The sequence below is a fragment of the Haliaeetus albicilla genome, chromosome Z (assembly GCF_947461875.1).
Source record: "Haliaeetus albicilla chromosome Z, bHalAlb1.1, whole genome shotgun sequence".
Taxonomy (NCBI): domain Eukaryota; kingdom Metazoa; phylum Chordata; class Aves; order Accipitriformes; family Accipitridae; genus Haliaeetus; species Haliaeetus albicilla.
This window is the reverse complement of record NC_091516.1, coordinates 63,901,294-63,924,360: the sequence shown is the minus strand read 5'-3', so window position 1 is coordinate 63,924,360 and position 23,067 is coordinate 63,901,294. Positions and strand designations below refer to the sequence as shown.

The following is a 23,067-nucleotide window of genomic DNA, read 5'->3' as shown; positions in this document are numbered from 1 at the left end:
ACATATGTAAATATATCGCCCAGTTCACACCAATATTAAATTTAGATTTTGAAAGATGTAAAGAATCTGATTATGTTTGAAAATGTAAGCTGTATTAATAACATCCTAGAAACAGAGAGGAAAAAAGTATCAGTGTCCATTTAACATAACATTTGTAAAAGGTAGCTAAGTGTTGATATAAACCAGCAATTTTTTTTTTTGCATTTAAATTCCTTTGCTGCTTGAATGCCAAACTTTTTGTCTCAACAACTTACTGAGAATACATATTTTCCTTGCAGCCTAGCAGTGAACTTACATTTCTGCTCTAGAAATGCAATTTTTCTCCACAAGCCAAACTAGACAGCTTACCTCTCCTAGGATGTCCAGTAGCACTGATTGCTTGTGTGTGATAGAGCCCGTGCTTATTCTGCACACACACTAAGTGAGAATCTGCTTCAGTATTAAAACTTGCTCCTATACTAATTACATGTTCATTAGAAGAGTTTATCACCTTCATTACCTGTCAATACAAAATTTGTCATTAAACTGACAAATCTCACTTTGCAGTACTCATTTTAAATACAAGACATTAGAAAAATCCAGCTCTCAAAACAAATCCCAAGAATTATTCACTTAGTTAATCCCAGAGAGTTTGAACAACACAGTTTGCCATGACTAGCTGCAGGAACACTAAACATGATCAAAAATACTATTTCAGTTGAGAGAGATAAGTCTGAGTACTGCTGGACAATGCAGCATCAGTTGTAGGGATTTTGTTGGTCTTAAGGCTAAAATATGCATTAAGCCTCATGCAGTTTACTGTTCAGGGTTTTTTTTGTTAAAGCTGAAGTAAACAAACTGTAATGAAAACTACACCGGCAGAAAAGATTTTTTTTTTTACATTTTAAGCAAAACACCATCATCGGGAAATGTGTAAGAGAGAATCCTTGAAAATACATGCTAAACGATTTTGAAGAAACTGCTGATTTTTCTTCATTTAACAGTTATCCTAAAGCTCAACTTTTCACTCATCATTATCCACCTTCCAACATATCCAGGAAGAAAGAAATGTGCGTTCAGAAAATTTCACACCCTCCCCCTTCCCCCATCACATGCTTACATCAGTTTAAAAAGCCTACTGCACAGCAAATAGCAAAATAATCTAGAGAGCTGCCATCAAGTGGTTTTTCTTTTCTTTTTTTTTTTTTTTAAAGAGCTCATGCTAAGATGTGACTGGTATTATATGAAAAATAGTCTAAAGCAGTTTTGATTAGAAAGCTAATCAAGATGGTTTTACTCACCTCATTATACTTCCTTAGGGGTATTTTAATACAGCTTCTACCCACTTCCACATGAACAAACAGATTTTCTATGGTATGCACAGTATACTGATAATTTCTAAGGTCCTATAACAGACAAAGTTTTTACATTAGCAGACAATTAAGTATAATTTTCTTACCTTTTATAACAAATACCACCTAGACAAAAGTACCTTACATACAGCTCTGAGTCTTCTACAGAGTAATGACATTAAGGGTGGCTGAAGACTTAGTCATCACCTTCTTCCTAGTGTGATGTATGTGAAAGGTACCTTAGTGAATATATTACAAATTTATAGCACTGACAAGGCAGGTCTATCTACTAGTGGGCTATCTAGACTATGGCTACTTCATGCACATTAGGATCTTACAGTGTTTTAGATGACAAAATACTTCAACACCCTTCCTCTCTGACAGAACAGCAAAGCATGGAAGCCACCATCTAGATTAGTTTGTAGATTCACACCCTGTCCCCTAGAGCTCTAACTTGTTGAGTTATAGCCTGAATACCACACTGTTTCTTATACCTTGCTCTGACAGAAGTTATCATCCATCATCTCAGACACTTCTGCAAAATTTCTGTAGTCTGTTTTATTCCAGAAGAACAACTTTAGGTATAGAATGGTCTTATTTGCCTTTAATAGCTCAGCTGAAAAAAGGTTAGAAAAGGGTCCTGTCACCAGCTAAGCCAGGTAATCAGTACCTTCCTCAATCAGCACGGCTGTAGCAAGAAGGGTATTTATGAACACACCTTACTGCATTACAAGTTTGAATTGAACTGGCATTGTTTTAACAATATTAAGGATATACATCGCAGATGTCCTTCGCCTCCATCATTTACCACTACCTCAGTCACTTGTGTGGTACAAGATTTTATATGATCTTTAAATGAGGATTTGCACCACAGGGAGTTAAAAATGTAACATCAAGAGAACATTCTGCAGTCATCTTAAAATGACTAAAACTCCTGCTGCATCAACTGACGCAGTCCTGCCAAGGAGCACATATTCCCACTGTCTGCTTCAAGCTGACACTACAAACACAGCTATGAAGGAGAATCAGAGTAACTCAAATTCAGCTGAAAATAAACTCCATAGAAGCTCGCTTCATCAGCAGCACAACATTAAGATTCCTCGAAGTCTGAAGATGCAATTCCACATTGGTACTGGCACTTCACCAATCAGACAGGAAGCTGGCTCATGGAATTAAAATGTAAGATTCCTCCATCAAGAAAAAAACATGCTGTTTTTCAGATGGTGCAACTCCTCTGATTGATTCCTTAGGTAGCAATATGGACATCAACAGTGAGAGAAAAGAAAGAGGGGCCAAAGACTGCAGTTTCATCTCAGCTGTAATGGTCTCTAAACTCTTCGGAGAGGATTTTGCAATCATCTAAATAATACATGCAATTCTTTCCACAGCCTTACAGCACTTTTCATCATGGCATTAAGGATAAGTTCTATATAAGTATTAGATGAAGAACGTTACTGGTCAGGAATACAGGTTTACTGGAAGTTTAAATCAAATTATTTGGGTGACAAAAGGGAAAACTTCCTCAGGCAATGGCATAAATTCCGGACTTCACTTACTCTGATGATTTTGCCAAAAACTTCTTCACATAAGACAGTCAGACTGTGTAGCTCTGGTAAGGTTGTGTGACAGACTAATTACAATTACAGTTAGACCACAGCATCTGTCTGTCAAGTCTTCCTTCACATTTAAAAAATGGTCAGACTTAAGACTAGAATTCCCACACCACACCAATGCTTGGAAGAGAAAAATGCAACTGAACAATGACTACTACCAGCTTCTATGTAAATGTCAACAGTTTTCTCATTCATTTAAAGCCATTTCTTACTACCAGAACTAATATGTAACAAATAACATGAAAGATACAGCTTTCCTAACTCACTTGCACTCATTTGTAAGAAAGTTTCAAGTCAGGTATGAAGAACAAAAATATTAGCTCTTTATCTTTGCCAAAAATAACTCTGCTTTCAAGAATCAGAGTTTTGAGGATATTTTACATAATCTAAATTATAACAGGAAGGGAAAAGAATAAAACATTTACTCACAACAAGTAGATTCATAATTGTTTGTCCAATCTCTCCGAAGAGTGGCTTCCGGTCCCTGAAACTTACTACAGAAGTTGGATATGCTAGAGTCAGGGAAGAAAAAAAGAAAAGGTCACATTTACCTGTGAACAACTGTAAAACTTGCTAATCCAAGTACTTATTTTTATTTTCAGCTATAGCCTACGTTTCTTAATCTCAGTATCAGACCAGCCAAAGGAACTAGAGCCCCTGTCTAATTCTGTCATGGACTGTGCTTTGGCCCACTGCATGGCTTCCCCAGCCATGGTTAAATCCTACTGCAATGTCATTGCATGGAGTTACTCTCCTAGTGGCAGTAATTTTGTGGCAGAGATTTTTCACTGCTCTCATATGCTCTGCCAGCTATGTTTCTTGCAATAGGTGATCTGGATGGAAACATCCTGGCTTCAGTCTTTGGATCACCAGCTGCAGCAGGGGTTGCAAGGCTTCATAGATGCTTGAATAAGAATACCATACACGTTAACATCTGCTTCTATGTTAATGCTATAATACAAAGTGAAGTACCACTTAGTATTGATAAGCAAGAATAGAGTGAGGGAGGATATTCATACCATGTAACGTGCTTTAAGAGGCCCCTGGCTGCAATGGGAAATACATGCAGATGGAAATTAGCGAAGGCATTAACATGCAGGAGACCACAGACCACAGTATGAAGCCATATGAAAACAAAACAAGTAGCACAGTGAAGTCAGGGTTGTGAGGTCAAGGATGCAAAGTTGCTTTTTTTAAAAAAAAAAAAAAAAAAAAAAGTAGCTTGGTAAGCGAAGTAAGAATGACAAAGAAGCTACCACCCTTGACAACACACAGACGGAAGCCTGGCCAGTAGAAATCTGCTATTGACTCAAGAAATCCATAAACAAGCAAGTGATACATATTTATGGACTTGCAGCTTCTAGAATGGTAGGCTTATTTATCAAAAACGCATTCAGGTCAGGAAAGTTGTGTATGACATGTTTTTGAAATCCATTCCACTTAAGCAACTGCTGCGCGCAGCACCTTATCTGAACTCCTGCTCTAAATCCTAAGTAAGCAGCAGTGCAACAGGAAGCAAAACAGCACCTATATCACTAAATTAAATGTCCGCACTATTCAAGCAAGTACACAAGAACTCTAGAAAGCATTAAGAGCAGTATCTACTTTCAGGTCTTGCTCAAGCTAGCTTTATCTGTTCTTCAAGGCAATGGGATTCTGCATAAACACTTTTGTTTGGTGGGACTGGAGCAGTGTCAATGTAAATCTCATTGGGAGAGCAGAAAATGCTCCCATCAGCCTGCAACCAGACTGTGGAAGGTAATTCCCACATGGAGGTTGTGTCACTGCACAACCTCTGGTGGCACACATTTACATGCTCTTCATCTATCTTTCAAAGTAAGAATGCCTCCTGCATTTTTACAGCCCTAGAGATTTCAAATGTATTAATTTGTAAGTTATTGTTGTAAGTAATGAATACCTTTATTCATTTAATGAAGCAGTAATATTTTGCCAATATACTCTATTTCAGTAATTTAATTCAAAACCCCAATTTGTCAAGAGTTGTAAATTGGGTTTGTGAAATTCCCTTCAAACCTTTCTCCCATGACAACAAAAGTTAGGCATTTTGATACTTTATTACTGTCAGTTTTGGTTTCTTAGCTTTCTCATCAGCTAAGAAGAGGAAAAAAAAATTAAGGGAGTCTAGCAGGACAATGGAAATTCCCAAGTGCCTCAATAGGTGGGTTCCTGTGTATGAAACAAACATCAGTCCTACACAAGTGTAATAAAAAATACTGCAAAGATGATTTTAAATATTTTGTTTGTCTAAAAATCTTCCAAAGGGAATTTTACAAAATACATTTATACAGCTATTTAAAGTGTTAAAACTTACTCCCATATTCTGCTCCCATTCTCAACATTAAACGGATTGGAAAAACTTTTGCCCAGGGTATTTCCAGCTTATGGATGAGAATGCCACAAAGAAAAGGGTTTTCTGGTAGAATTTGATCTTCAAGTTTCTGAAAACTTGGTGAAACAAACAGGAATCCTCCATGCTCTTTGTTACCGAGAAAGTTTTCAGTAAAAGTGATGTTTTCCATGTTTCTTATTAATTTTCCTGTAGAAAGAGGGACAGAGAGTCTTTGCACATCCAGAGACGTAATACATTAGTGTCAAGAAAACTACTCCAACCAGTGGTCTCCTATAGACTTGTCAGCCATGTGGTATATTTCACATCTTCCTGAAAGTCTGACAGACATCTAAACCCATAGACTAAGTGCTCTATATTTACTAACTAAATGAACTTGAATATGAAATGAGGTTTTCCCAAACAAATACCAAAAACCCTAGAGTGTACAACGTTTTGGCACACACCAATTGATGAGCTTTGATTAACAGACCTCAAATATTTATATACATAAGAGTATTGTACTTCTACAAATAAAGTTCCAGATGTCCTAAACTCAAGGACTTACACCCAGAATCTCCAACACAGTATAAATGAAGAACAAAAAAACCCCTGCAAACAGGATGTTTGAAGAAGTACATGAAACAAAGAAACTTAGATTTTTTTGTCTTCCTGTTATTTAGAACCCAAGGCTAACACTGCAGGGTTTTTAAACAGAATCATTAGATACCTACAAATACCACAAGAAAAATTATGTATCAACTTCCAGCTTTAAAGATCAGCAAGAAGATATTACAATGTAAGAAGTTAGACATTAAAATTACGTACCTTTCATTGCATCCTTATAGATGTCAATAAATAATCTGAATACTTCACTAGGAAAAATCTCTTCATCTGGCAAACGCTGCAACAGAATGATAATTTCTGCCTGACCCAAACCATGCAGTCCATTTGTTGAGAAGTACCAGCACTTTTCTGAAGAATCTTTAATTAAAAAGATAAGATACCATAGCAAAGCTGTTTTACAGTCAGAAAAAGGAAGCTGGATTTAATGGAAAAGAAAACGTGCACTACTTACAAGTTATTAGCTTGACATTTACAAGCAAGTTTGCATTTAGGATAAAAGTTAACGGATTAGGACTTCCTTCCACAAGAAGCAAGCTGACCTGTTGGTGAGATGGACGTTCTTCCACTAGACGATCTACAGAAATTAACACCTGATTCAGTTCAACATGTCAGCCAACTATCTAAAACAAGAATTACAGATCACAGCATCTGGAAGGCTGTCCCATCCTCCTCTCTTAAGAGGGTGGTAATTATTCTCAAACTTAGAATAGCTAACTATCAACCAATGAATAGCTTACCCTAAGATTCAAGGAACATATAAAAATAAAGCAGTAACTTGTAACAAAGGTGCAAGCTAGGTCTACCATTCATTTGGTAATTACTGACTAATTGCGTATGCTGTCTCCTCATCCATATACTGGTACATCAATAAGCACAGTCACTACTAAAATGCATTTAAGTGATGAAGTACTCTCTTCATAACATATTGATCTTGTTAATAATGCATGTTTAATTATCCAACAATCCAATGTGCAGCAATTAATGAGAGATCAGAATTGTATTAAAATACAAATTATATACACACAAGTTCATATTTAGAAATCTTGCATCAGGTGATTAAATTTTAACAATTTTCTCAAATTTTACCTTTTCCTTTTTCACCCACTGCAAGCAAAAGTGGTGGCAGTTTATCATCATCAGGAACAAGGCTGATCTCTTTACGGACACAGTTTTCAACACCACACAGTGCTCTGCAACTTGAAGGGCTAACGGGGACACCACTTGTAGTCTGATCAACTGAACTGGAACTAGTCTTCTCAGCTTCCGCAGTAGGAGAGCATTCTTTAGTTTCCAGAGCTACAGATTTATACCTATGTACCACCTCACTCTGGCCTGGAACAGACTGCTGTGCATCATCTGAAGAAACAGAAGGACATGGTTTCTCCATTCTTGTAACAGTACCAATTTCTTCCTTCAGTTTTGGATTTACATCAGTTAGTATGTCATCTTCCACTGTGTTGGCAGCCTATGAAGAAGAAGAAAAAAAAAATCTACACTCTTGTCTCACAACAAGCTGAAATTTCATTACTAGCATTCTAGAAGCAAAAAGAGAAAGAAATCTATCACAAATACTAAGAATGCATTTCCTCTAACCAAGAAGAAAACCACCAATTCTCTCCTGGATCTTCTTTTTTTTTTTTTCTTTTTTCTTTTTTTTTTCCCCTTCCATCTGTAGGAGTTACATTAGGTGAAGATGCATCATTAATTTGTTTGTTTGGTAACATGAAATTCATATCAGAGCACTGCAGATTGGTCATTTTAGCATACAACGGTCAGATGTAACACAATCAACAATAAACCAAGTACTCCTCCAAGAATCTGTTTAGTATTACTGTTTCCCCACTCACCAGCTACTGAACCTTGTTATCATTGTAATTTGCCATCATTGGGATCAGCAGTTCAGTACTGAAAGCGTATTTATTTCTATTCTGACACTATGTAATAATAGCAGAGCCTAGTTTTTTTTTTACAATCTGATTCATTTCTAGTTTGGAGTCAAACCTATGCTGCTCCCCCAGTGAAATGGATACGACAAGCTATGAGTATAGGCACATTAGGATATGAGCTGCCATAAAAAAAAACCCAAAACAAATCAAGAGGTGCACTATCACCTTTCAAGTGTGTTAGACTTGCATCCTATCTCAATAGGGAAGACATTTCATTGCAGCAAGAAAAAAGCTAACAACTCTATGCTTGCCCTGTAATAGTTCTCCTGGTATGCCATCAGCTTCCAGCAAATTCTCTGTTTAGAGAATACATGTATCAGAAAAATAAAAAGACACCAGTACCCAGAATAACATCCCACAAACACAGAAAAAACATGACTAAACCAGCCTCTAACAGATTTTCTCCCCACAAATTTGCTTGCCGGTGTTTCATATCACTTTACATTTTTGACCTTCATAGTATCCTGTGGCAGCATGTTCAGGATTATGTGTTACCTAGTAAAGTACATCCTTTGCTTTAGAGCTGCAGTATGGTGGTTTTGTTTGAGCTTCTGAAGCTGCATACAAGAACCACCAACTAATTGCTTCCCACTCACTTTGTCCATGCTGCTTTTAATTTTAGACATTGCTCATGTTTTGCAAGTGAAAATATCCTACTCTTTCCGAAAACCAGAAGACAGGCTATACCTTTTGATTATTGCAACTTATTGGAGTCCTTCCTTCTTCAAAGAAGTCCCATTTACTACTATCCCTTCTTCATGAATTAAGGCTGATTTACATGCTGTACACCTGGTAACTGTTCAGATCCTCCATATACAAATAATAATGACCTGGTCTGGTCATTAGCTTTACTGATTTGTTTTAAAAAAACTCTCTTGAACACTGTTAGAATCATCGAATTTGTTACTGCTTGAGACAGCGCTTCAGAGCTATGTTTTGTTTTAAAAAGACTCCATCTGAGGAATCTCTCTGAATCTTTCGACAGCAAACTTGACAACAAAAGTCCAAAGAAGTGGTACAAGTGCAACTAGTTCAACACCATGAATATGATCTATTATTAAAAAAACAATCCCCCTCTTCAATATTAGTTCACATTAGAAGTAACACAGAGATTTTGCTGCACCCTGTAGTGTCGTATTCTAGGGCATTATGAAACTTCTACTTAGTCTAATCCAACAGGCAAACTATAGCAAGCCACTGGAAAAAAACCCACAAACTTCTACTATAAGCATGTTGTTAATGACAGGTTTCAGAACTATGGCTGAAGTTACCTTCATAAAAGTAGTTAATCAAAGGCTGTGTAGAAAAAAAACTTGTTTTGGAAAATTTTCTGCCATACCATTTTTAAAAGTTCACATACACCCCAAACCAAACATGGTTTCTTTTGAAGTATGGTCTACAGAATATTTCAGTCCAAGGACTTCACAGCCACCCACACAAAAATAAATAAAATATTGGCTCAAATTCCAAACACTGTGAAGCAAAAGTCTTACTATGGTATGTAAGGGCCCCATCAATAGCAAGCAAAGGTATTTCAAGAGGCAATTCATGCACCTACACACACTTCTTAATTCATACCATATGCATCTCTGGCAAGTCAGGGTTTACTGGACTGAAGTCCTGTGACAACCTCTTTGCTCCAGAAGAAAGTTTTATTGTATCTGCCACTTCACCATTTGGCAAAATACCATCTGCAAACCAAACTCTCCTCTGTTCTTTGGGGCACAGCCCTAGGACAGATTAAGAAAACAACACTGGCTTCATATTGTTGTACTGTTCTAACAGCTGAAAGGGATAAAAATTAAGCCCCTTCTCCCCCCAAATATATAGAGAATCTGTTTACTGTTTACACACAGGTAGACAGTGTGACATCAGCCAGTCTCCAGTCAGGCAAATACATGCAAAAAAAATTGCATACTTGCAGAGGGAGCTGCCATGCTATAGTTATATTTATCAATTCCTATATGAGGAAGGCTACTTCCTCAATCATCCCTCTGTAGTAAGAGACATGCATACCACAACTAAAAGATGAAATACACTCTAAAAAAGTTAGCTTATTGCTTTGTTTAAAAATATATTTTCATTGAAGGTCAGGTTTAATAACAGTGGAACAAAGACACTAATCATTCGTATTTACACAGAGAATGAACCCCTATTGCTCTCTCTAGCAACTTTTCCCGCAACAACAAGTTTTTGTTTTTACTGTAAGACTGGCAGTTGCAACACAAGCCAGAGATCTCCTAAGCTATATAAAAATGATGAAAGTAATATTTACATACACAAAAAATTACAATATAACAGAGAGGACAATGAAAAAACTAACATCCACATTTCATAAATGGAGACTTAAGACAGACTTGGTCAAGCTCATACATGGCATCAAAACTGGGAACTAAAAGTAACTTTCCAGTGTTCCAGTTCACAGAGTTTCCATTTCCCACAAAAAATATCACTATGCCAAGTAAGTATCCATGGTGCGATAAACAACTCTCTCCAAAGATACTCTGAAAGTATTAGATATATTATACTATATTTAGCATACCTTCAACACGAGGTTGTTTAAGTACTGAGATAGGTAACAACGCAGAAGGTGAAGGAGAGCGAGCACTACCAGAAATCTGGGCTTCCTCCAAAGGTGGAACAACAGAAGAACACTCAGAGGAGATACTGGACTTGGGGACAGTACCAGTTGGACTCATCATCCTTTCAAATGCCTGTGCTAAAAAAATATGATTAGTTTTTAAGATCTCACAATTGATTAAATTTCATTTGCAGTGCGGTTATTATGGGTGGTTTGTTGTTTGGTTTTTGTTTGGTTGGTTTTTTTTCAAGAGCAGTGCACAATTTGTGAGCTAGTTATAAAAAATGAACACCCAAGCTACTGTACAGAAGAAAATGTAGATGCCTTGATATTCTACCTCCACATCTGCCTAATTTGTTCCTGAGGGAAACAGACCTCCTTGTACCTCTTGCTACAGTTGCAGTGACTACATCGAACCATATGATCCCTGTACCTTGGTGCAAATACATATATCACATTTATCAAGTCAAATTCCATGCAGGCTGTCGTGGTTTAACCCCAGCCAGCAACTAAGCACCACGCAGCCGCTCACTCACTCCCCCCCATCCAGTGGGATGGGGGAGAAAAATCAGGAAAAAGAAGTAAAACTCGTGGGTTGAGATAAGAACGGTTTAATAGAACAGAAAAGAAGAAACTAATAATGATAATGATAACACTAATAAAATGACAACAGTAATAATAAAAGGACTGGAATAGACAAATGATGCACAGTGCGATTGCTCACCACCTGCTGATCAACACCCAGATAGTCCCTGAGAGGTGATCTCCCTGCCCCCACTCCCGCCAGTTTATATACTGGGCATGACATCACATGGTATGGAATACACTGTTGGCCAGTTTGGGTCAGGTGCCCTGGCTGTGTCCTGTGCCAACTTCTTGTGCCCCTCCAGCTTTCTCGCTGGCTGGGCATGAGAAGCTGAAAAATCCGTGACTTAGTCTAAACACTACTTAGCAACAACTGAAAACATCAGTGTTATCAACATTCTTCATACTGAACTCAAAACATAGCCCTGGACCAGCTACTAGGAAGACAGTTAACTCTATCCCAGCTGAAACCAGGACACAGGTGGTGTATTAGAAGTCTGGTATGTTTTCAACTTGTTATTTAAATATTAATAATCAATTTTTTCTCCTGATGTTTCCAGAAGCACCCATGCTTAGCTTTCAGTTAAGAAAAGGTTATCTTATGATTCAATTACTGTATCACTGTTAGGTGAGTTATAAAAATATCAGGACGGAAAGCTACATAAAATGGGCAAATAACTTGTGAGAATGAGCAGGGTTATGGCCTTTAAACATGTAGAAGGCTACTGTGGAAGGACAATCACTTTTTCCAGACTCCTGCTACAGATAACCCAACAGCATAACTTTACATTTAGTCCTACAGAATTCAAACTTTTTTTTTTTAATAAAAAATAACCAGCTTGCTACTCAAAGTTTAAAATAAGGACTGAAATCCAACTAAGAGGTACAATTATTCTCTTCTTCCCTCCACATCAGAAATAGGAAAACATACACCAATTAAAGTAGTGAAGCTCCCCCAAAAGAACAAAGGTTAACAGAGATGCTAGCTGTACCTATTCTTCCTTTAATGATTACTGCAATTACCAAAAAAACCTTTTTACCTTTATTAATATGATCATAACAGCCAGTACAGACTCTTGCTTCCTTCTCCATGTACTGTAGTTTGCACTTGCGTTTGCAACAGCCGCCACAAAAAACCTGAACCAGAAAAAGATAGAATTAAATATTACAGTCAAAAATCCCAGCATTTCCTGAATTAAGTTCCAATTATTATTTACCTCTTTTACTAAAACAGACTGCATTACATAAAGCATGCATACACATTTTTGGAAGTAGGGAAGGAGAAAAGGAGCTTTAGCATATGTATCTTACAATACATTTCTGTTTGGGGAAAAGGGGAAGTACTAGACTAAAAAAAGGCTTTTCTCAAAAAGGCTTTTACTGCATCCAGCTCTGGGGTCCCCAGCACAAGACAGGCAGGCACCTGTTGGAGCAGGTCCAGAGGAGGGCCACAAAAATGGTCAGAGGGATGGAATAGCTCTCCTATGAGGAAAGGCTGAGAGAGTTGGGGTTGCTTACTGCCATGGTTTAATCCCAGCCAGCACCTAAGCACCACGCAGCCACTCACTCACTCCCCCCCATCCAGTGGGATGGGTGAGCAAATGGGGAAAAGTAGTAAAACTCATGGGTTGAGACAAGAATGGTTTAATTGAATAGAAAAAGAAGAAACTAATGATGATAATGATAACACTAATAAAATGACAACAGTAATAATAAAAGGACTGGAATAGACAAATGATGCACAGTGCGATTGCTCACCACCTGCTGATCAACACCCAGATAGTCCCTGAGAGGTGATCTCCCCGCCCCCACTCCCGCCAGTTTATATACTGGGCATGACATCACATGGTATGGAATACACTGTTGGCCAGTTTGGGTCAGGTGCCCTGGCTGTGTCCTGTGCCAACTTCTTGTGCCCCTCCAGCTTTCTCGCTGGCTGGGCATGAGAAGCTGAAAAATCCGTGACTTAGTCTAAACACTACTTAGCAACAACTGAAAACATCAGTGTTATCAACATTCTTCATACTGAACTCAAAACGTAGCACCGGACCAGCTACTAGGAAGACAGTTAACTCTATCCCAGCTGAAACCAGGACACTCACCGTAGAGAACAGGAGGATCCGGGGAGACCTTATTGTGGCTTTTACATATATAAAGGGGGCTTATAAGACAGGTGGAGAGAGCCTTTCTACCAGGGCCTGTAGTTACAGGACAAAGGCAACAGTTTTAAACTCAAAGAGGGTAGATTTCCATTGGATAAAAGGAACAATTTTTTTACAATGAGGGTGGTGAGACCGAGGAACAGGCTGCACAGAGAAGTTGTGGATGCCCCATCCCTGGAAGTGTTCAAGGTCAGATTGGACAGGGCTCTGAGCAACCTGACCTAGTTGAGAGATGTACCTGCCTACAGAAGGAATGCTGGACTTGATTTTTAAAGGTGCCTTCCAACCCAAAGCACTCTACGATGCTATGATTAAGAACCCCCAAAGCTCCATAATTTGGGCCAAACTTGTGGTGGTTTGACCCTGGCTGGATGCCAGGTGCCCATCAAAGGTGCTCTATCACTCCCCCCCTCCTCAGCTGGACAGGGGAGAGAAAATATTAACAAAAGGCTTGTGGGCCAAGATAAGGACAGGGAGAGATCATGCCTATTACTGTCATGGGCAAAACAGATTCGACTTGGGGTAAATTAACTTAATCTATTACCAATCAAACCACAGCAGCGTAACAAGAAATTAAACCGAATCTTAAAACACCTTCCCCTCCGCCCCCTCACTTCTTCCTGGGCACAGCTTCACTCCCCATTTTCTCTAGCTCCTTCCCCACAGCAGCACTGGGGGATGGGGAATGGGGGTTACGATCAGTCCATCACACCTAGTCTCTGCCGCTCCTTCCTCCTCAAGGGCAGGACTCCTCACACTCTTCCCCTGCTCCAGCATGGGGTCCCTCCCACAGGAGACAGTCCTTCATGAACTTCTCCAACGTGGGTCCTTCCCATGGGCTGCAGTTCTTCACAAACTGCTCCAGTGTGGGTCCCCTGTGGGGCCACATGTCCTGCCAGCAAACCTGCTCCAGGGTAGGCTCCTTTCTCCACAGGGCCACAGGTCCTGCCAGGAGCCTGCTCCAGTGGGGGCTTCCCACAGGGTCACAGCCTCCTTCGGGCATCCCCCTGCTCTGGCAGGGGGTCCTCCACAGGCTACAGGGAGACAGCCTGCCTCACCATGGTCTTCCCTATGGGCTGCAGGGGAATCTCTGCTCCAGCGCCTGGAGCACCTCCTCCCCTCCTTCTTCACTGACCTTAGGGTCTGCAGGGTTGTTGCTCTCACATATTCTCAATCCTCTCTCCAGCTGCAGTTTCTGTTCCACAGCAACTTTTTTCCCCTTCTTAAATCTGTTATCCCAGAGGCACTACCACCATCACTGATGGGCTCGGCCTTTGCCAGCAGCAGGTCTGTCTTGGAGCTGGCTGGCATTGGCTCTGTCAGACATAAGGGAAGCTTCTAGCAGCTCTCACAGAAGCCACCCCTGTAGCACCCTTGCTACCAAAACGTTGCCACAGAAACCCAATATGAAACTACAAAGTCTGCTTTCGATCAGGGGTTCTTCCTATCCTGTTCCCCAGGACTGTACACAACCTATCCATAGTGTAAGCTTTTGAGATTTGTCAGGTATTTCTGTTGGACCAAAGCAATCGTTAGGTATCTACAAACCAACCTTCCACACATGACCAGGAACACCCACATCACACAGCCAAGCACTCAGCTCTTGCCAATACTGTCTCAGATTCAGCTATGAAACAGAACCTAAAATTTCTTACTGTGAGCAGATCTAATCACATAAGGCCAGGTGCCTAAAAAATAGGCAAAATGGGATTTTTAAAAATTGTTGTTTAAGATCATAGCTGGAAGCAGCTGGTATACAATTGCACAGTGATTAGAAAACTCTTCCAAGAAATACACTTGATTCTAAGCTCTCTGCAGCCTAATATTCAAGCCTGTATCTTAATCTCTTGTAAAGAAACCTTCAGAAAAAATCCCCAAACCCACAATACGTACACAACAAAGAACAGCACCAAGAAGGACACAAGTGTTATATTAAAAATCTTATATGGAGTGATGAAAAGAATTCCAGGTTGCACAGCCTATTCCCAAATTCACTCCTACTTCTGTTAATCCTGTAACTATTTTACATTAAACAACAGTGATAGGAACAAGGACTGAACCCAGAACTGGGTCAGATTTGCTTTACTGCTTTAGTATTGTCTCTGAAGATAACTGTTGCAATTTCCCATTATGATTCAGGTAATGGTTAAAACGATCTAGTCTCATACCAGCAAAGAGCCATTCCTTATCCACCGACCTTGCAGCACTGTGAGCTGCACCAAGTCTCTCCGTAACAAGCATTACCAGTTTGTCACGAAATTCCAATCTGCCTCAACTGTCTAAGCCAGAGTGTCATGAAATGGAGTGGTTTGGACCACTTAAAGAATCATTTCCAATGGTATTAGCAAAAGAAAAATTATTTAATAGGAATTAATATAAAAGTGTGGCTTCACAGAATTTGATGGCAAGGTTCACTCTATTACTTAATAAATGGATGAAATGCACACAGGAAAATTAAGTTAGAATCAGACTAAAATCAGGTATACAGAGACTGAAAATGCAGTAAGTTAAAAAAACCAGATATATACAAAGAAAAATCAAGTTAGAACTGATTTCTCATGATTTGTACAAAGATCAGGAATGTAAAAAGGGTAAGGGAGACCCTCCCATCGAATCACGAGGTTCAGAGAAGACCCCCTTGCTTTCTAAACTCCTGTCGGAGTCTAGGTACAGCTAGATCGACTCCTAGTCCCAGACTTGGTCAACAGTTTATATCTAAAGGAATTATGAGTCTAATAACAGCCTGAGATTCATTCACAGTTGAATAAAGTTTAAGCAATTTAAGTATAGATTTAAAAAGCAGTAACTTGTAATATACTTGCTATAGAATATTAAGATTAGTACATACACATGCATAAAGGCACTAACAGATATACATAAAAGCAAGCAAAAGAGATATACCTGTTAAAAATTCCCCTCAAGTTCAGTGAAAATATTCATGTCAAATGCTTTGGCTTCCTTCTCAAGGGGGGAAGGGTCAAGCCTCAAGGAACAGACAGTATCAGCCCAGTCTTGTCAGCTTTCAGCGACAGACCTCTGATCTTCGCAAACAGAAAAGTCTGCGAGCTCCAAGAGGCGTCCCACTCAGAGGGAGATGCCGGTCACAGCCCCCTGTGGTCTAGGAGAGCTCAAAGGGTCTCAGTACCGCTGCTTATAGGTTTGTGAGATAATTGGCTTTAGTCATCAGCAAATTACTGGGATTCCATCTGCGCTGGTATCATTTCATGTGAGTTACAATTCAGATAAGGAAGACTCCAGGACTGTCAGAGAAGGACTTAAAATTCAGATACAGGATGCTCCAAGGTTGTCAGGGGAGGACTGGGATGTCTCAAGGTTGCTAAGAGAGAACTAGTTATCTCTACTTTCGGGGTTTTTTTGTTGTTTTTGCCAGACAGCAGGAGTCCTTGAGACAGCCTGCATGACTCCCTGTCTTCGCTGTGTGAGAGTCCCTGGTATGGTCAAGGGAGTCTTAACCGCCCGACTCATTACACTTAATACTAAGGCCTAGCAAGACTTCCTGAGTTCATAAATCAGCCCATAAAGGGAGAAAGAAATGCACCACCACACAGAGGCCACTGCTTCCCAAGCTATCTACCAATGCTGGCTCAGGAGCTATGTTGGCTAAATAGGTTCCCCAACTCTGTCAGGAATAGTAAGCATATTTGCCTTCATGTTACTAGCTCCCTTCACCAAAATATTTTAAAAGCTTGCTGAACACTGCTTTGAAAGAACAGAATATGCTCTTATACTCCAACAGGATATATATCCTGCCTATTTTTAAGCAGACATGGGGGAAAAAAATGCATCCCTAGCCTGGACTACACCTGCACAATCCCACTGTTGTGGTTTAACCCTGGCCAGCAACTAAGCACCATGCAGCCGTTCGCGCACTTCCCCCCCACCCAGTGGGATGGGGGAGAGAATCACGGGGGAAAAAAAAAAAGTAATACTCATGGGTTGAGATAAGAAGAGTTTAACAGAACGGAAAGGAATAATAACAATAAAATGACAATAATAATAGTAAAATAATTGGGATATACAATTGATTCTGGTTGAGCTAGGAAGAAGGGTACCACAACAAAAGACAAACACCTAAATAAAGAAACTGTGAAGTTGCTTGGCCTTACAAGTGCTGCAGGTGGGAGAGAAAGCAGGAGCCACTAACCTCACATCTCCCTCCAGTACAGAAGCCAGAATTCACAAGTGTTGCCATTTTCACTGATAAAAAAGCTGTAGGACCACATGAAAACTAGATAATCATCTTCCAGAATAGTCCACAGAGGACAACTGTGAATTCCTACCAGTTTCTCCTTATGGCCAGGTGGTTGAAAACGCAACAATGCACAACATGCCCACAAGGAATGTTTTTTGGGTTTTTTTCTTTTTAAAGACAAGAAGTACTAATAAAAGGACAAAAAGTCTTACAAGGCAGAAAGTTAAGCTGTTGCGCGCTCAGAAAAGCTATGACAATGTTATGGGTTTGTGTGGAGCGGCTTTTTTTTTCGGTAGCAGGGTAGGGGGCCGCAGGGCCGGCTCCTGTGAGAAGCTGCCAGAAGCTTCCCCGGCTCCGAGTCGGACCCGCCACTGGCCAAGGCTGAGCCCATCAGCGATGGCGGGAGCCCTCTGGGAGAACAGGTTGAAGGGGAACCTGCAGCGGGGGAGGAGAGCGGGATGCGAGAGAAAGCCCTGTGCAGGCAGCAAGGTCAGTGAGGAAGGAGGGGAGGAGGTGGATGCCCCCGCAGCCCGTGGTGAGGCGGCAGGCTGTCCCCCCCCAGCCCACGGAGGGGAGCGGGGCAGCAGATGCCCACCCACAGCCCGGGGAGAGAGGGATGGATGCCCCCAAGATGGCGGCGGCGCCAGAGGAAAGCCGCCGCCGGCGCAGGGGGACGGATGCCCCCAAGATGGCGGCGGCGCCAGAGGAAAGCCCCTGCCAGCGCAGCCTGGGACTGAAGATGGGTCGGCGGCAAGGACCCCCGCCAGGGAAGTTTGTGAGGAACTGCGGCCCGCGGAAAGGACTCTTCTGTGCCGCAGAAGCTGATGGAGAACTGTGTCCTGTGGGAAGAACCCCACGCTGGAGCAGGGGAAGAGCGAGGAGGAGGAGGAAGGAGCGGCAGAGACAAGGGCTGGCGAGCCGCCTGTCAGACTGTCAACCGCCGTTGCCCTGCGCCGCCGGCGGGAGGAGGTAGAGAGAAGCGGGAGTGCGGTTGAGGCGGGAAGGAGGGAGGGGCGGGGGGAAGGTGTCCTCAGGTTTGGTTTTACTTCTCAGTAGCCTTGTTTTGATCTGACTGGTAGTAAGGTGAACGGATCGTGTTTCTCCCCCAAGTTGAGCCTGTCTTCTGCCCGTGACCCTCAGCGGGGAGTGGTCCCTGCCTGCCCTCGTCTCGAGCCACGACCGTTTCTTTGTGTTTTCTCCTCACCCCTGAGGCGAGGCGGGGGGGGAGGAGCGAGCGAGCGGCTTCGTGGACCTTTGTTACCGGCTGGGCTGAAACCGTGACACAGATCTACAACTGCACAGCAGTCTAGTATCCATGAAGGTTAGGTAATCTATACTGCCTTCTCTCATTCTCCCAATGAGCACACTTTATGATGCTCCCTCTAATTACACTGTTCTGCCAAAACCTCCTCTGGTAACATACAAGATTAGGAACACCAACAGCTGATGGCTGTAAACAGGACTGTGTAGTGAAGGGTGCTTTTATCTCCATCTCTAGACAAGGTGCAAGAAATTTCACAGCAAATGTAAACAGGAACTTGAAGTCAGTCTTATGACTAAAACGAAACCCACTCTGAAGAACTGTCTTTTAAACTGTTACAAAACTTCAACAGGATACTCTGCGAAGTGATTAAGTTCAATGACTTCTAGGTTGTCACAATGAGTTCTTAATTTTCTTGGCACCCAAATTCAGATCTACATTTTAGTTCACACTTAGTGCAGTTGAAGTAAACTGGTACTATGCTTTGAATACACAGTGCTAGAAGAGGCATCCTGGGAAAAAGTTACCAAACCTCTCCAGTTGCCTCTCAACACTGGGGATGCAAAAGTTAGTATATACTGACATTAGTCTTTGCTGTATCTTCTCATCCATAAAGTTTTCAGAGGAACACTGAAAAGTAAGTTCATTAATATTGTTATTTCCATTTATGCACTAGGACAAGTGTAAGCCACAGTAGCTCACAAGGGAATTCTGGATTGAGAATAAGCTTTGACATTATTTACTCACTGCAGAAGACCACAGGCTGAAAAAAAATTCTACAGCTTACTTGGTCAGTTGGCAAGTACCATTTACCCCACAAAAGTAGCATACTTTTCCGCTGAGATGACTCCCCTGGAAAATTATATATTTAAACAAACAGGAGGAGAGATTTAGACTATAAATCCTTTGCATTGGTACTGCTATTACAGCTCCTGAAAGAATTCAATCCTTCCAGATTCAGTGTTTTACCGCTAGTATAATCACTTAACTGAATTCCAATCATCACCATCACTTCAATTTTTTTAAGCTTAAGTACTTAAGCTTAAGTTAAAACTGAGTAAAAAGCTGATTCACTGTGACTAGTATGAAGTAGTCAACTGTCATCTTCCTTGTTCTATGCAAAACACATTAGAATAGCGAGTAACAGAAGATAAAAATAAGAACGTTCTCCATACTTCCCTTTAATTATTTTCACAAAAAAGGTCATATGTTTCTTAATTAATATCGGTCTTTTCCAACAGTCTTTAAGTTTCTATGAAGGAAAAAAAATTTTTTTAAAATACAATCCTTTGAGCCAAGAAAAATTCTGTCAATATTCTTTCCCTTCTCCATTTCAGTTATCCCTAAATCAGAACTCATTTGCTTTCAGTAACACAGGTCCCCTATCCAATAACTTACCTTTCCGCATGCACGACAGTGGTGTCGTCTTTTTGTAAATGTGAACTTGACTTGGCAGTTCATGCAGTTGGGTGCCTCTGAATCGGGAACCCACAATGGCTGTTTCCGTGAGAGAGCTGCAGGTAATTTAAGTGATTCTACATTTTCTGATGTTTGATTTCCTCCAGCTTCAGAGCTGCTTTCCCCAGAGTGCACAGGGTCAGAACTTTTACCAACATTTACACTGGTGCCTGAGAGGGGAGCTTCTGGGGTAACAGAACTGGCTTCCTGGTTTTCTCTCTCAAGTACATCTGTTCTATTCAGTTGTCTCTGACCAACAGCTCCTTGGGAAAGGCCAAGCAACTGCTTTGGTCTCGCACCTCCAGTACAAATGTTAGAAACTAGTGCTTCACTACCACTCTCAGCCATGTCCTGGATACAAGACATACCCTCTTCTACTGCAGATTCCAATTCATTGGCCATAAGAGATACTTTAAGATTACTATTAATGCTCGATATCTCCTCCAGTTTTGCTTGCCTATGTTCTTCAGTGACCTCTGTGAAATCCAGGTTGTTCACATTTGGTAAATTCCCTTCATCTGCATCAACTTCCATTAAGTTAGTATCATTGTCTGAAGACTTCAACACATTGGCCTGAAGACTTTGTCCATACAAGAAATCATCAAGTTCAGCATCGCTTATTAGACTATCACTTTTAATAACATTCTCATCAACAGTGAAGTCAGTCATAGCTAGGCTCATACTTTCATTGTTGTAACAGTCTACACCAACACCATACAGCTCAGCTTTGTATTCTAGAAAAGCAGAAGCAAAAGCTTTGATTTGCTGAGAATCACTGTCATCAATTACATTCTCAGTGTCATACTTCTCTCCATCTGCACTTTCTTCCACAATACTTTCTTTGATTTTAGCTATATATTCTTCCTGTTCATGCAAGTCAGTGTTTTCACAGGATTCCCTACTGGAGAGATCAGTTCTAGACTTTCCAGTATGAACAGTCAAAATATCACTAACAACCTCCACCATTTCGTTTTGATGTAGAGGATTAACTTTTTCTTCCATTACAACTAATGAACCACATATAGATACAGGAAGTGGAAGACATGACAGCGAGGCCTGGACATCCTCAACTGAAATACATGAAGTTGAAACACTGTTTAGTATTTCATTGCTGTTAAGTTCTTCACTACCTACATTCTCCTCTGTGATTTTCTTTTCCACTTCTACTTTAGCTCCTGCTTGACATGGTAAAACACAATTTCCAGGTAATGATGCATGGTTTTTGTGCAACGGAGGCCTCTTTGACAGATCTGAAGGCATGGATTCAACATTACTCTCATCTTTTGAGTCTACCTTTTCTATGGCATTTCTTTCCCGTGTCTCTTTGCTTACTGCAGAATATGCACTTTCATCTCGTGGTTCACAAGGCAATTTTTCATATGCTTTCTCATCTTTGGGACTGTATGCATGCAAATTCTGTGGTGTTACAGGGACACATACAGTATTAAGGCGAGCAGTTTGTTCAAGCTGATCAAATACTTCACTGCACTTCACAGATTCTGTCCTGTGTTCATCATCACATGGATCCGAGATCTTTGCTGTAGCATAACTGTGTGATTTTAAAGCTAAATGATTAATCTCCTCTGTTTTAAGACATCCTGAATCTTGTAGCACTGAGATCCCATCACTCTGCTCTTTACCTGAAACACCGCTGGAACCAGCTGATGACACGCAAGTAGGAACAGGTATGCAAGATATGCCAAAGCCAATCAAACCTTCACTGTACTGGAAGTCATCTGGCTGCAACTTTTTAGTATCTTCATGAGCTGCCACTGAATGGATTGAGTTACCTGTGTCATTAACAAGATCACACACAGGTATACTACACCTTCCCAGGTTTGAAGCCTGAATTTCATTTAAGGAACCACTGTCCACAGTGGACAAAAGATCAGGCCCAGCAACACTCTTCTCATTTTGAGGTGAAAAACTCAGAAGCACTTCACTTGTTCCAATGTGGCTAGCTAGAGAGATTTCTTCTGATGAAGTACAATTGTTAGCATCCTCTTCCAATTTTGGTGTTGGGTATACGTGTAAGCAGTCCAGAACTGAAGAAAGTGAATGGTGTTTTGAGTCATACGGATTTTGAGATGTTCTGTAGCAGTCATATTCATCTATTATAAGCAAAAAGAGATCAAAAGCAAAGTTTATAAAAATCCTCTCTTTCCACAGTGCAATCCCACTAAATCCCATCTATTCATCAATACAAGCTTTTATTTAGCATATGTTACTTTCAAATTCCACAGTAACAGTCATTTGACCAATATTACTACGACGGGGAACAAGGCAGCACAGGAACTAACCTGTATTCTGTTCAAATTCATCAAGTAGTTTGTCCAAGTCACAGACTGCAGCTTTAAAGTAACTGTCCATTCTAGTTAAAGTTCTAGTGAAGCTTTAGCCTTCTTAAACCTAAAAAGAAAAGTACCGCATTTAATTCATGGCATTTTGCTCGTTACAAAGGCTAAATGTTATTATTAGAAGACAACATCTATGAGGTATTTTTTTCTTTTTAATAACACTTTCTTCTCTCTCCACGTAAACAAAATGTAGGTACAAACAGGGCCGCAGACTGTCAGCCTCTATGTACTCTGAATATGCTCTACAGTATACTCAGTACACTATGCACAATATGCAGAAAAATTCACTTTAAATCAGGAAATGAGGCTGTCTTATTAAAACCAAATGCATCTGAAAGCACGTACTATGGCATTATAACATCAGGAAGTTTAGAAACAGAAGGGATACTAGGATCTTCTAGTTTGACCCCCTTTACTTTTTACACTATGCCATTCATAGGCAAAAAACCAAAATGGGCCATTACCCTTGCAACCAAATGAACTGTTTAAATACATCACGCCTACATAATCCCAGATATTTCATGCTTTAAAGTGCAGTAGGAAGCACAAAAAGTATCCTTCTGTTGGCAGAAATGCTCCTTTATGA

At 40.5% G+C, this 23,067-nt stretch overlaps 1 protein-coding gene across 2 annotated transcripts in view; it reads right to left on the bottom strand.

The window, feature by feature from the left end:
- ZFYVE16 (zinc finger FYVE-type containing 16) overlaps positions 1-23,067 on the bottom strand; it is a 35,592-nt gene that overhangs the window by 5,877 nt on the left and 6,648 nt on the right. For both annotated transcript variants that reach the window (XR_011323440.1, XM_069777437.1), the window contains exons 2-13: positions 22,425-22,534; positions 20,065-22,235; positions 12,071-12,167; positions 10,407-10,583; positions 9,443-9,594; positions 7,005-7,383; positions 6,370-6,492; positions 6,120-6,275; positions 5,277-5,501; positions 3,374-3,456; positions 1,281-1,385; positions 349-499 (exon numbers count right to left, since the gene is read on the bottom strand). Coding sequence is in view for 1 of the 2 variants with exons in the window: in XM_069777437.1 (XP_069633538.1) it covers positions 349-499; positions 1,281-1,385; positions 3,374-3,456; positions 5,277-5,501; positions 6,120-6,275; positions 6,370-6,492; positions 7,005-7,383; positions 9,443-9,594; positions 10,407-10,583; positions 12,071-12,167; positions 20,065-22,235; positions 22,425-22,494 (3,889 nt within the window). In the remaining variant the exon portion in view is untranslated. The remainder of the gene's footprint in view (positions 1-348; positions 500-1,280; positions 1,386-3,373; positions 3,457-5,276; positions 5,502-6,119; positions 6,276-6,369; positions 6,493-7,004; positions 7,384-9,442; positions 9,595-10,406; positions 10,584-12,070; positions 12,168-20,064; positions 22,236-22,424; positions 22,535-23,067) is intronic.